At 37.9% G+C, this 13923-nt stretch overlaps 1 protein-coding gene across 1 annotated transcript; it reads right to left on the bottom strand.

Annotated features, from left to right (window-relative positions):
• Positions 1-5380: 5380 nt before the first annotated feature.
• On the bottom strand, positions 5381-9603 carry LOC139304570 (agouti-related protein-like). Its single transcript, XM_070928506.1, has 3 exons — positions 9471-9603; positions 5894-5970; positions 5381-5590 (listed from the first exon to the last, which is right to left on the bottom strand). The coding sequence occupies exons 1-3, from the start codon at positions 9601-9603 to the stop codon at positions 5381-5383; spliced, it is 420 nt and encodes a 139-aa protein (XP_070784607.1).
• Between the last annotated feature and the right edge of the window lie 4320 nt (positions 9604-13923).

Genomic DNA, 13923 nt, shown 5'->3' with positions numbered 1-13923 from the left:
AAATTCTATGAACTCTCACAATGTCTGTTTGAAAACTCATATTTACAACAGTACATGCCCCCAAAATGTATAAACTTAGCTCCAACTCGTTTAGCAACAAGGGTCATACCAGACATTAATGAAATACAGGATTATAAAGACATAAAACAGGTACATTCAATGAGAATAAAATCAACACAATTCTTTTTAGAGAGGTTTTATCAGCCCAGGCTCTTATGATGAAGTGTTTTTCAAGCCTTGGATCCCAGTCAGGAACATCAAAATCATCTGTTGCCAACATATGATGGACATAATGACATAACCACCCGTACAATCTAATGCAATCCAACACAATAGCCATGCAGTAAATACTTTGTGAAAGTTATAATGTTCAGTTTTAGTTGAGCATGTCAGAGAGCTGTTGACCCTATGTTTCTTTTTTGAGGCCATATCTTTGTTGTGTTTTTTGGATTACATTATAGAAGGTATGCATTGACGTCACTTGTGTTTACAACATCAACCCCATCACCAACACTGAGTGGCAAAACAAACACCCTAACGCTTCTATAAATGGAGTGAGAGCTGCTGTACTTTAAGAACAACAAATGGGCATCTTGAAAAAATAAAGACCTTTGAAATTTGCGTTGATCCATATGATTTACTTTACAGTCAGTGGTCTGCGAACTTTGAAATGTGGCCCAAATAAGAGTTTTGTGATGCACAGTAGGTCTATATGTAGCTTGACACCAGGGAAGTAACATTACAGTGAACAAAGCCAGAAGGCACATGGAAGCCTGGTCCTGTTTTTAAGTTGAAATCACAAGGACTCAAAATTATATTGTGATTATCTGTGGACAGGCTTGTAAAGATATTTCAATTTCATAACATGTTTCATTCAAGAAATCATATGCTTGGTCAGTTATTGTTACACAGACCCGTTAGTATTGCTTAATATTGCTTCTCTAGCCTTTGGCAATCATTATGCCTGAATTTGACTAAACCTGTATGTGAACATCGACTTTTAACCGTTTTATCAGTGTTCCGCATCTTTCCATTTGAATTGATGGCAGATGTTGAGCCTGTTTGGCAATCGTGCATACATCGAAATCATGCGCATACATACAGTATAAGGTATTCATAATATTCCACCTTCACCTTCTCATTGATTCACATGAATGCAAAAAAACACAGACAAGATTCGGATGAAACTCAGCTAACCTACGCTTCATAGGCAAATTAATGAAGTGTGAGGCTTGTGAAATATGTGGATGAGGCGTGTCATTTTGATATTTGGAAAGAGAAAGTCTGCAAAGATCACATGTGTGGAGCCCGTGAAATCTGTGGTGACGGTGATTCTGAAAAAAGAAATGGAGAGGAGAGGAAAATGAATGAGCCTACAGGAGAAGTTACCTGCAGCAAGCGTATGATACAAAAACAAGTTCTGGCTGCACTTGGTTCCACATTTACACATTTCCTTCCCATGATGTCTTCCCTTCAGTGAGCCCCCTAGTGATGGAATTTGTGACATGCAATAACTTAGCCCACCAATTCATCAGCAAGCTAAGGAACAAAGGGTGAAACTGAACCACCCTGACAACCATGTTTGGCCTTCATTTTGAGCAAATAACGTGGGTGGCATGTGATCTAAAACGTAAGAGGTTACACATTAAGACACCACCAATGCAGTATATCATAATGGTAATGGCAGCAGAAATTTCACAAGCTTTAACTTTACAGTTTAACTCTGGCTTACATTTGTAGTTGTTTGTTTCTTGCCACAGCGCACCTTCAGTCGAGACCATTGATTTGACGGGCAGTCAGAAGCAAACATGTTATGTGGAATCAAATCTGAACAAACTCCTTTGTGCTCCTTCAAGTCCCTTTCATCCCTTGAGGGAGCTGGGTGTTGATTTTGATTACATGATTTTTACGGCCTGGATTACTATGTTTTAAATGTTGTGATATTTTTTTGCTAGCATGCAGACAACCTCTTCCCCCGATCACACTACATGAAAGGGAAATGACAGAATAATAATCAATCATCAGTTACATCCACGCTGCTGATGCTGTTATGTCTATTCCAGTTTAGGGGAACTCCCATCTGGTGTTTCATCTATTTATGGTTTGACATCCTATTTTCTTCATAGGATCAAACACCTACATCATCAATATAATACCAGCCTCCTCTGATCACAATGGATATAATTCTATTATAATGCCATTGCACCCCGACTGAAGAAGAAAAAAAACAGCTCTGTTGCCGCTAATTACTGTATGGAACAATGCAATATTTCAACCAGCTGCCTTTTTGAATCAAAGTTAATTACTGACAGAGAATGGAGGAGAGAAGGACAGAGCAGCTGTCACCATGACAGCAAAGATGTTTGCTCTTAAACAAACACATATATTTATTATTTTAGCTGTTAAAGAGAAACGAGTGACTTTCTTAAAGGGTATATTCAACAAGCCCTCTTTACTTGTGAGTTCTTATCTTTTCAACACAGGATATCTCATTAGGAATTAAATGGACAACACACAAAAAAAATATACAGGTGCTTGACTCAGACTACAAGAGTGATGTTTACAGTGATGTTTAGAGTGTGTTTACTTATTGAGCTATATTATATTGTCAGATTAGTATGGCTTTGAAATATCAAAGTGATGTTTGGCTCTGGAAAACTGGCTGAAATCAAAACAAGCTTATTGCCACATACAATCGTAGACAGCACAACATAGTGACATCAAATCTCTGCATTTAACCCATCCTTAGCATTAAGAGGACTAAAGAGAATTAACCTAACATACATGTGAAGTAGCACATTGATAGTGAATAGAAGTTCTACCAGTACTGCATCAATCAATTTGGCCTTGAAGAGAGAGTATCTGGTTGGACATAGTTCACATGACAAGAAGGAATCCTTCCAATTTAAATGGACTGGTCAAATTCCTGTTACTGCCCAATACCGTGTTTTGCTGAATATTGATGAAAATTATTCTTTATTCAATACATATTTTTGATCATTCAAATTTTTATGTTAGCACACAGCCCTCCCTAGTTTTTTATTATTAAAGCTACAATAAGCAATGTTTTTTGTACCTGTTATAAAACAGGATTTCTTTTTATGAAAAACATTTCAACATTATTTAAATCAATGAATGTGAAAGCTTTGTGGGGTTCCCTCACGTTCACCTGATTGTGTGCCAATGAAGGCTCTTGGTAATGTTGGAGAACAGGCTTATTCAATCTTTTCCACTGTCAGCATTATTATGTGCCCATACTCATACTGCTCTCATTGGACCCTGTTTGTAGATGGCTTATGATTCATCTGGTAAGTGGACCTTGGCATGATGTTGCTAACTGTCTTTTTTCTCTTCCCTCTCTGCTGTGTCACCATTGCTGGAGATTATATGAATTCATCTGCTGAGGACAGCCTGGTGTGCCTGGCTTGTGTCTTATATCTGTCATGTTGGTTTATCCACTTGTCCTATGCTCACTTTTGACCTGCTGGGACCTATACAGCCTCTCCTGTTCTGTTGGCTCATCCTCAGAGAGTCTCCCCTCCTATCCATCATTGCTTTTTAAATAAATATTTTACTCATTAAAAACCACTTGTATGTTTTCTCAATTTAAACATTGGTAAATGTAACATAGATTGTTAAATGATGGATAACCACAATATATGGGATTCAATAATTGTCATTCTCATCTGTAGAACACCATATGGTTCTTCGTAGAACCATCAGAGGACAAGAGGGTTATGGGTGAAACCCTTCTAAAAAGGCTATTATTTGAGCCCCCTGGGTGGGTTCTAGATGAAACCCTTGGAGTATAAAAGGGTTCTCGGTAGAACCCCCTGGGTGGGTTCCTGTTAGCACCCTTAGAAGGTGGAAAGGTTCTGGATATAAGCCCCAGAGAGGGTTCTGGGTGGAACCATTACACCACAGAACCTCTCATAGGGGGTTCTGGGTGGAACCTTTCACGATGGTTCTATGTATAACCCTTTATGTTGGGTTCAAGGTAGAACCTTTATAAAAGGTTCCTCTAATTAGCACCTTTATTTGTAAGTATACTATACCTAATGGATTATACCACTAAAAGGAGAATGGATGAAATAAGCCCTGATAGACAGTGTTACCATACTTGCCAGCAGCATGTGTGTGTAACATGTATTTATTTGTAGTATTTGCATGACTAAAAATTCAAAAGCACATTCATAAACATACATGCTCAAGCTAAATATATGCTAAATTACATGATAATCTTTCAATCTACAAATCAATGCAGCTGTAGAGCCGAATTTTAAGTTCGATTGGTAGACCAGTTGAACTATAAATTGTCAAAAGAAAAGATGAGATTGCAGTCCTGATTACATGTCTACTGCGCTGTTTTTAAAACAAAGACAGGAAGGGCATTCCATAGAAAAGAACAAAATGGTACACTCTGTCAAGATCAACATCATCGCTGATAATGACCACAGACCTCTCACTTGGGAAATGGAGAGGGCATACAGACATATATGGTAGGAACTAATAAATTCATGTAGGTATAAAGGCACCAATCCAGACTTTTCTTCTAAATAAATAAAACTATTCTTTATATATTTTATTTGGCTAGTGGTTCTTTAATTCTAAAAATGTAAATGTCACCAATTCTGTATGTCACAAGGTCTATATATAGACATACAGTGCGAGAGATGCAATGATTTTTGCCTTCCACTGTATACAACTTTCACTTCTGACACACACAAGATTTAGTGACCTTTCCTGCCTTAAAACAGGGTAGAGACAGAGACCATCAACTGAAGAGGCCGAGTAGCATGAGTTAATTTGCAAGAGAGTAATAACATCAGAAAAACATTGTTAGAAATGAATGTATTCAATAATTAATCACATAAAGCTCTCTCATGTAATTCACACATTTATGGACAGAATCATGTTAATAAAACAAAACAATACAAAACAGGTATATGTTATCATAGGACACTGGTGCTGAAACGCTTGAACATTGGTGAAATGCAATTACGTCAGTGGTATCAAAAATGAGAACAACAATAATGATAATGATAATACTGATAATACAGTATGGTTCAAAGGAGTGAATGAATGCGTTCTAGGAGAATGTATGCTTAAGTGTATGGTGGATAGTTCTTCCAAGCAGCTGCCTTTCACAAGAGGTATACAAGTTATTTATACTGCATTTACTGTCTTAAGAGGCTGATTTTGTGACATGATGCCTATTGTCCCATCCTTATGATGCATCAGTCTATGTATTGAGGTGGTTGAATAGACGGCTATAACACAATTCAGGCAGCGTGGGTGATCTCTGTTCATGGGCCTGTAGTATATGTTTGAGGGGTGTTTTTTTTGTGTGTGTGTATCAGTTTTAGTGTGTTGGTATTCTTTATGTTTTCTTCTCGTATAATGAGTTTGTCCGCCGGCAGAAGCAGATTGTGTTGAAGAAGCGGCAGTGGCATGAGGCACATGGGTCACAGCAGCCAGACTGGGGCAAGCAGCTTTGCGTAAGCTGAGAGCAGTTGGGGTCCACAGGTTTGGGTGCCACTTTGGAAGGAGGGCGAAGGTCACTCGGAGGAGCAGGGACCTCTTTGGGCTTCTGGAAAAACGGAGAGAACAAAAAGAGGGAGACAGGGACGGTTAATGTGGGAAGTCAAGTATTATAGTAACATTGCCTCACCTTCTTCCTTTGATATCTAAAAAGTGTTGGTTTTGTTTATTAAAAGCTGCAAACTAACCTTTCGGAATCGTTCAAAACATTTGTTTCTATTCATTCTCAATTGAGATAATACTAGCTAAAGTGCAGTGTATAGAAATCACAAAAGCAAAAGCAGAAATGCTTCTTGCTAATTAGAAATGTCTATGCAAAATGTGACTGGAATATAAACCGCACACATCTTACCGGCACATGAATCCTTTGTCGTTCATACTGTCCTCTCCTTGCAAACAGCGTTCTCTGCCTGCCTTGGTTCAAAGACCCTGTTGAAACAACATCAGGACCATTTGTTCAGGGAATAACACTGCAGAACACCTCTGCCAGAGATTGCTTTGTGTCCAAAAATCACCATTAGTCCCAGTTAGTGTAATGTATTACCATTAGATTCACATAGCTAAGTATCAGTTTTTTTGAAAAAAAAAAAAAAACCCCAAACAAAACAAAAACAAACGGAAATCTCTGGAAAAACCGAGAGGTTTGTTTAACAACACAAAGAGTCAACTAACTCCAATATAAAATAATATAATGTAACAACAATTATTACGTGTAAGCAACATTTTAATGTTGTAGCTGGTCGAGATGGAGCAAACTGTTTGGTAGTTTATTCAGTAGTAATGCATCATACTTTATAAAAGGTATCATATTATTTTGTTTGTAAAATCTTAAAGGCCCTGCATGCCCATAGTCCTTGTTGCCTTATTAGCGCTGTGCTTGATTGACATCTCCCTCACCCTTCTGTTGATTTTGTTGTACATTTGGGGGGCTGGGCAACTTACCCAGTTATCATTCTGAATGCATATACTTTGGTGAAATTGCATAATTCCCAACATAGCTCCACCCAACTTACACCTAAGGTCCAATCAGCCAGAGCGCATGAAAACACTCTGTGTGCGTGAGCAGAGCCTATAATGTGCAGTAACCATAGCTGCCAAGTAAATGTAGTGGAGTAAAAAGTACAATCTTTCTCTCTGAAAAGTAGTGGTAGAAGTATAAAGTAGCATCAAATGGAAATACTCTGGTTAAGTACAAGTACCCAGAAATTATACTTAAGTACGGTAGTTGAGTAAATGTACTTAATTACACCATTGCTTCAATGTCATGGTGATATGTGAGAGACAGACACACATTATTAGTCTCTATAGCATCATCATAATATACTGTAAATACCTCCTAATCAATAGAAAACATAGCGTGTTATGTCAAGATCATAATATAATTTTCAGTAATCAAAAGACAACAAAACAAGCAATCATTTCAATGTAGGCCTCCCCAGCTTTCTGTCACTTCCATCTCTGTCCACCAGAGGTTCTCCATGAAATCCTCCAAGGAGCCTAGTGTCTAATTCCTGCTACTACTCACCAGCAGCATCTTATCTGTACAAGTCTCTATGTACATATATAGGCTACCGTACCGTATATATAATTGTATAGTAAACAGTACTTTTGGCATGCAATGCATATTAATTGGTCAAATGATAATGTGTCTTTTCCTGAAACTCAAATCTCGAATAATCATCATCTTTACACCAAAACTGATGTTTGTCACATAAGATGTAAACAATCTTTGCAAGTTCAAAAGACTGGAATGCTCTTTCCCTTTGTAATTGTAGGCATATCTGAAAACAACAACCTAAGCCCCTGGCCCCATATTTGACATTTCACTGAAAAATTAATGAATGCACTAGATACTAACTACCGAGCAAACTGAAATTTACGCCTGCACTATCATTTTATCACTGAAATAAATCACTATCTCAGAGGCAGCTGCTGTAACAACCTATAGAACTCCTTTTGAAGAGGCGTACTGAGACTGAGGAGATAATGAATGTGCCCATAGGGCCATAGGGCCAATTCTAGAAAGGTAACAGGAGGTGCCTGGAGGCCTCGCCACCTCTTGTCTGGCTTCACAATCAAATCCTACTTTATTGCATAGTCACATTCATGTTTGATGGATAAATACCAGTAAAATGGTTTGACCACCATAATAAGACATTAAAACCAGATTTGTTCAGCTAGCAGGAAAGGTTGGATTTAAGTAGTATTATAAAGCAGTTTTGCTCAAAAGAAAAAAGAAAGTGTGTCCTCATGTTGATATATGCAGCGTCACGCTATGTGATGCCAGCTGAACTGTGCTATGTGGAACAGAGGGACTTCCATAACCAGATCATGTTGTGCCAATTGAATATGTAGCTGCCTAATATTTTTTTTAAAGTTTCCCTTTAAATCCTTTAAACTGAAAATTATTGGAGCTGCTTTAATTACTCTAACTGTAATCCTAGAAGCGCATAACTCCACATCTAAAGAACAGAAAGAGTTATAACTTAGAAATACCCAGGTCATAACCCTGGATATGCATAAAACTGTCTTACTAAAAAGTTACATCACTACAAAAAACCTATATATTACAAACACTTTAAAACTTGACAGTAAGGTATACATCAGAGAGTGGGACCCCATACTACAGCCCAAGTATTCCAGTCATGCCTCTGTGGCTTTCTATCCAAACTCACTGTGTGTGTCATATGTAGGCTATCATCTTACAACTCTTTGTATAGAGGAGTTGAAGTATGCAGCTTTGAAGTATGTGGAAGTGTAGAATATGTATATAGGGTAGTGGCCTAAACACTTATTGCTTATTGAGTGTGTAGAATAATGTATCCAATGCCACTTTGTATAGGGGTGTGGGCATCCGTGACAGCCACTTTTTTCCCTATGGAAGCTCTAATTGAAGAATTATGAATTAGAGAATTAAGAAGAATTAGATTTGCAACAGATCACCTTACAGTTGGCAAGGTGCCACTTTGGGCAAACACATACAGTATGTTATGCTACTACCTCATATAGGCATTTTATGTAGGCAACTACAGAGGTATTTACATGGTATATTTCATAGTAAAGTGTCATGCTACTATAGGATACACATGCACATATATACACAAACAAAACATAGACTGCACAGGGTGACAAGTCAATATTATCTCATCACATTGTGCCAAATCACACATTGTCTCAAATAGCTAATTTCTTTTCAGTCTCATATAACTGTCTATCCTAAAAGTGAGCCTAACAACTGCTTTGCAACCCCCCCCCCCCCCCCCCCCAAGTCCAAACCCCAGGATACAGGGACTTATATTCACATTATGTACAGGATCTCAATTCAACTTCAATTCTGTCGACGGAATACATTTGACAGTGTCCTAAATTTCACATTCAGACTGAAACCCATCCGTTTTTAATTTGCACTCCCATGTCGCGATAAAATTACTTGGCACAAATAACCTACAGCACAGTAGCATCACATAAACAACAGGTTGATAGTAGCAGTTGCTATTGTTAGTATTCAGAATAGCCATTTGCCTGGTCACAATTCAAAATAACGTATTAAATGTATGTTACAACCTTATTTGGGCACATTAAAGTTCATAGTTATATCGTATCATGTTGTGCAGCGCTTTAATTCCTATTATCTATTTCTATATTGTCCCATTTTATATCACTTTAATGATTTGATGTAAACTGTAATTGTCTAACTCTATGACTTTCTAAATCTATTACTACTCCATTATAAGTTCATACTGATGTTTTATTTTATTCTTAAACCTCCTACCGTTATTACATTTTAGTGTTTAGTTTTCATTATTGATTGTAAAAATGTTTGCTTGTATTATTATGTTATTGGACAAAAACAACAGTGGCAGTGATTAATGAACTCCACAGACTGTGGAAACGGCCTGCCCTTTAAAAACAACGACCTGTGCACTCACCTGTACTCTGAGGGTCTTGGGTCCTGCTGCGCGACAAATTGCTGGGGGCGACTGGAGGATCGTTGCTGCGGAAGAGTCCGGCACTAACAAAGGCCAAATGCAGCACGCACAACCACAAGACCGCCAGCTTCATCCTGGCTGTGACCGGCTGCCCCTCTCCCGATGCCACCATGGAGTCCAAAAGGGGTTGAACTGCGTGTCGCGTAGCCAGCTGTAGCCCTTGAACGCAACTTAATATTTTGACGTCCTGTTCTTTGTCTCTGCCTCTCCCCCCTCTCCCATTTAAACTTCTTTGAGAGGCAGGCTTCCACGTGCACGGTACACGCCCCTCTTTATCTTCACGCCTATCAGCAGTATAAACAACAGTGACCGTCGAGATTTCCCACTTGACACTGACAGATGACATTTTTTATTTTATTTTCATCATTTTGTTTCATTTCGTCCTTTTACCAGGAAAACGTGATAGTGAGCTTATTAAAATGTGAGAGTATCATTCAAATTTCACAACTTTATCCCAGGTTTCAGTAATGTCACCATACATGATGAAATGTGTTTATACTTTTAAAAGCTGTCCCTGTGAGAATAGCTTGAATATTACCGAAAAGAATATATTTTCTGTAGACTTTCTCGTGTCTCTAATCTTTAGACCTGGTCTGGACTTTGTTATATAGTAACACTGTCGTATCAGATTTTTCTAATTGTATTCAGGTTGCCCTGCTGCCTTTGTTCTGCATTGTTCCCTGAGCGCTTGGGTAAAGTACAAGAGATCTCTCTTAATAATAATAATAATAATAATAATAATGATAACAACAACAACAACAACAACAATAATAATAATAATAATTATTATTATACTATAAATAATATTCACTTTCCTTTCTATGCTGATAAAGCAAATCAGATTTCAAAGGCATGGCTTTAATTTAAGCTTTAAGCTTACAATGAACCCTTATGTAACTGTGATTGATGGTGGTAGGGATTCTTCAGGCCTTTCTCACTTACTTCCGGTGTTCCCTTTGATGATACAAAGAGGAAGTGAGCCAGTTGTAACTGGCCACCCAGGGCCAAAAGAAACTACTAGTTGATTAATAAATTATACAAAAATGTATTTTTTTATTGTATACTTTAGAATGTGACATTACGAGTAAGGGCTGCTTACTCAAAACATATTACAGACTGATTAGGAACATATGACAGATGGTGTGTTAGACCCATATGGATACATTTTCCGAGACTACATTGGTAGGAACTGCACTGTGACATCCCAAATCTGAATTTGAGACATTATTTCCATAATGTTTTTTACTACCACACAGTCTATGACTTGTAAAGCAGTGCTTTGTTGCAGCATATCTGTTGTCACCTTGACAACTTCAGGAAACCAGCCATTTCATTTTTTTTCTAAATGAAAAAAATCTCTCAAGCAGACAGGTAATACAATACATTTTCACACTGAATACTAACCTTGTCTTACAAAAGTCATTTTTTACAAAAAGTGATTTATTATTGATGGCTTTATTCACTTTAGCTGTGCCAATATCCAATGCCTGTGAGCCAGAATGTACAATACAGGCGCTGTGGTACTTGGTTACAAGTTAAAAACTGAAAAAGGTCATGCAACAGACTTGCTCCGTGCGGGTTATGGCCTAAAAGTAATAAAGTATTTAAATGTGTGTTCAATTTTATAGGTCGGGAAGTAATCAAATGTGGTGTGTTCTGCCACCTACAGTTTGGATGGTTCCTTGGTCATCTGAACGCATGCTTCGATGGAAGGGACACAACTCTGAAGAAATCTGACTCTTTGTATGAAGGAGTTAAGTTGGTCAATGCCACAAATTTACTTAAATTTGATTGCTGACTTAAAAATAGTACAGAATCAAAATATTTCTTCATCATTTTACGTTTGATAACTTCTTGTGTTTTCAAATGTTTCGAAATCGAAATCCTCAAAATCCTTTGTGATTATTTCCGGATTTACGTGAAGATATTTGAGATTTTCAGTGTGGTCTCAGACTTTTGGACCCCACTGTATGTACAGTATATACCCCACAGCTATGTAGTGGTGTAGTGGTAGTGGGGGGTTAATGTAATTACATATATATTTATTGCAACCCTAACCTACACAAAAAACTCTGCAAATATTTATCACATTTTGTGTCATGTTTTAAGGTTAATAACACTTTATGGTAAATAACCAGAAATTGTTACTTCTTTCATAGAAAAAAAAAATTCAAATTCTCACTTCTGTGTACGAATTAGTAAAAATGTAAGATTTTAAGTGAAGAGACGGTAAAAACTTTTTGATAGCTTACCGATGCGGCGGCCTACAGGTATGCAAGATGGCCAGCACACCACTGCTTACACCTGTGCTTTTCCTACTGTCAAAATGTCAAAAATGTCTGTAACACTAATACGGCTGGCAACATGCAGCATAATTCTTCTCAATTTACAGAGCAACTTTTTGTACTAATGTTGTACTGGGTGTTGCGGCTTCCTACCACAATCAATGTTAAGTTCATTGGCCACTCTAAATGAATGTGAGCGTGAGTGAGAGAGTCTCAGACATGTCAGGGTGTACCCCGCCACTCGCTTAACGTCAGCTGGGATCGGCTCCTGTCCCTTGTGACTCCCCAAAGGATAGTATAGTAGTATGTGTATGTGGATTGACACTGTTGTTACACAGAGTGCTGTTCATGTAATTTTTTTGTTGTGGAGTACAGTAAGTAGATGATGGAGGAGTGTCCATCTCACAGTCAAGGCAGTTATAGAAGATGATCGATTTTACGTTCCATCCCAGTGCATGATGTGTGTGTGGCTCTCAAGGATGTACCCTGTAATATTAGAATAGGTACCCAGAAGTTCAAAATACCTATAGCATAAGTTCTCTTTGAATACATCTGTTTAAAATGCCAGATTGTCATTCAGTTGGTCATACTGTACCCCATAATAATACAATAGGTACCTGTTAGTTAAAAAATACCTACGGTGTAAATTCTTCTATATGTTCCCAAATTGTTACCCTCTTATTCCCTAACTTCACATCTTCCCTTCTGCCTACATGTATGTATTGGTATGAGCTCTACTGGTACACTGTGAGTACATATAATTACACTGTAATTTGGGGAGAATTATGCTGTTCATTGCGGGTTGTATTATACAGTGTAAAAGGCCAACAACGAACATGCTGCAAAGAGATTTCAATCCAACTCTACTGCAATGAGTCATGCCTCATTTATTTTTGTGCTTAGGACAGATGACTACTTAACCCTTTTCACACTGCTCTCTAGGCATTGGCATGCATCCATTCCCTTTTTAATCATGCTAGCTACATGATTCTGTGGATGGCAACGTCGGTCTGTCCACTTTGGTCCTGACTGCAATATCAGGTGGATTGCCATGAAATGTTGTACAGACATTTATGGTCGCCAGAGGATGAATCCTACCACCGTTGGTGATCCCCTGACTTCATGTCTCGTGTCATCACTCGGTAGACATTTGTTTGGATTGAAACATCTAAACAACTGTTAGATAAATTTGCCATGAAATTTGGTACAGGCATTCATGTTCCCCTCAAGATGAATTGTAATCACTTTGGTGATGCTCTGCCATTTCATCTATCACCATCATCAGGTCAAAATTTAAATTTGTCAAATACTTTGGATTATGACAAACTACCTGCAAAACTATTGTAATTCCCATAAGCCTCAGCTATACTTTGTGTTTAGTGCTATTTAGCATGCTAAGAACGTAGTGCGTTTCCAGTTTTTATGCTAAGCTAAGCTATCCAGACAGACATGAGAGTGGTATTGATTTTCTCATCCAACTCTCGGCAAGAAAAGTGTATTTCCTAAAAAGTTGAACTATTCCTTTAATGTTATATCCTATGTTTTAGGATGTAATAATATGGCCTGGCCTGAACAACACTGCAACACTGGCTGTAGTAATGACCTTGTAGCCAAGACTTGGTTCACCAAGTTCTTTCTTGTTGCTGGTGTATTTTCACTTTGACTTTTTCTGGCGGAAGACAGACCGAGAATTATTTACTGCCCCAATGTTACTGCAGATCAATAAATTCCCACGTATATGATGGCTCTTGCAAATTACAACATTCCTTCATCATCCTCACCGATGACCTGTATCTGATAGCAACATATGCCATCAATCTACTGGAAAGGTAACAAACATTCAGCTTTATTAGTTTGTTCCACCACCTGGCCTTATCTAATCCTTGCTTTTTACTGCATGAGTCACATGTGCATACATTTGGACATGTTTGAGGAACTCTTTATTGTTGTTTGCAAATAAAAAACAAAGGAACTTTAATCCCCTCAGGGAAACTGAGTAAAACCAGTTAGCAGATCAGTATTTGGGGTTATAGACCCTGTGTGCTTCTGTTGCATTACTCAATGTATTCATCGTGGCTCAAAGGAACACACTGAAGAAAAACAAAGAT

Source organism: Enoplosus armatus, chromosome 21 (genome assembly GCF_043641665.1).
Source record: "Enoplosus armatus isolate fEnoArm2 chromosome 21, fEnoArm2.hap1, whole genome shotgun sequence".
Lineage (NCBI taxonomy): Eukaryota > Metazoa > Chordata > Actinopteri > Centrarchiformes > Enoplosidae > Enoplosus > Enoplosus armatus.
Note: the sequence above shows the minus strand (reverse complement) of the source record. Positions and strands in the feature narration are given on the sequence as shown.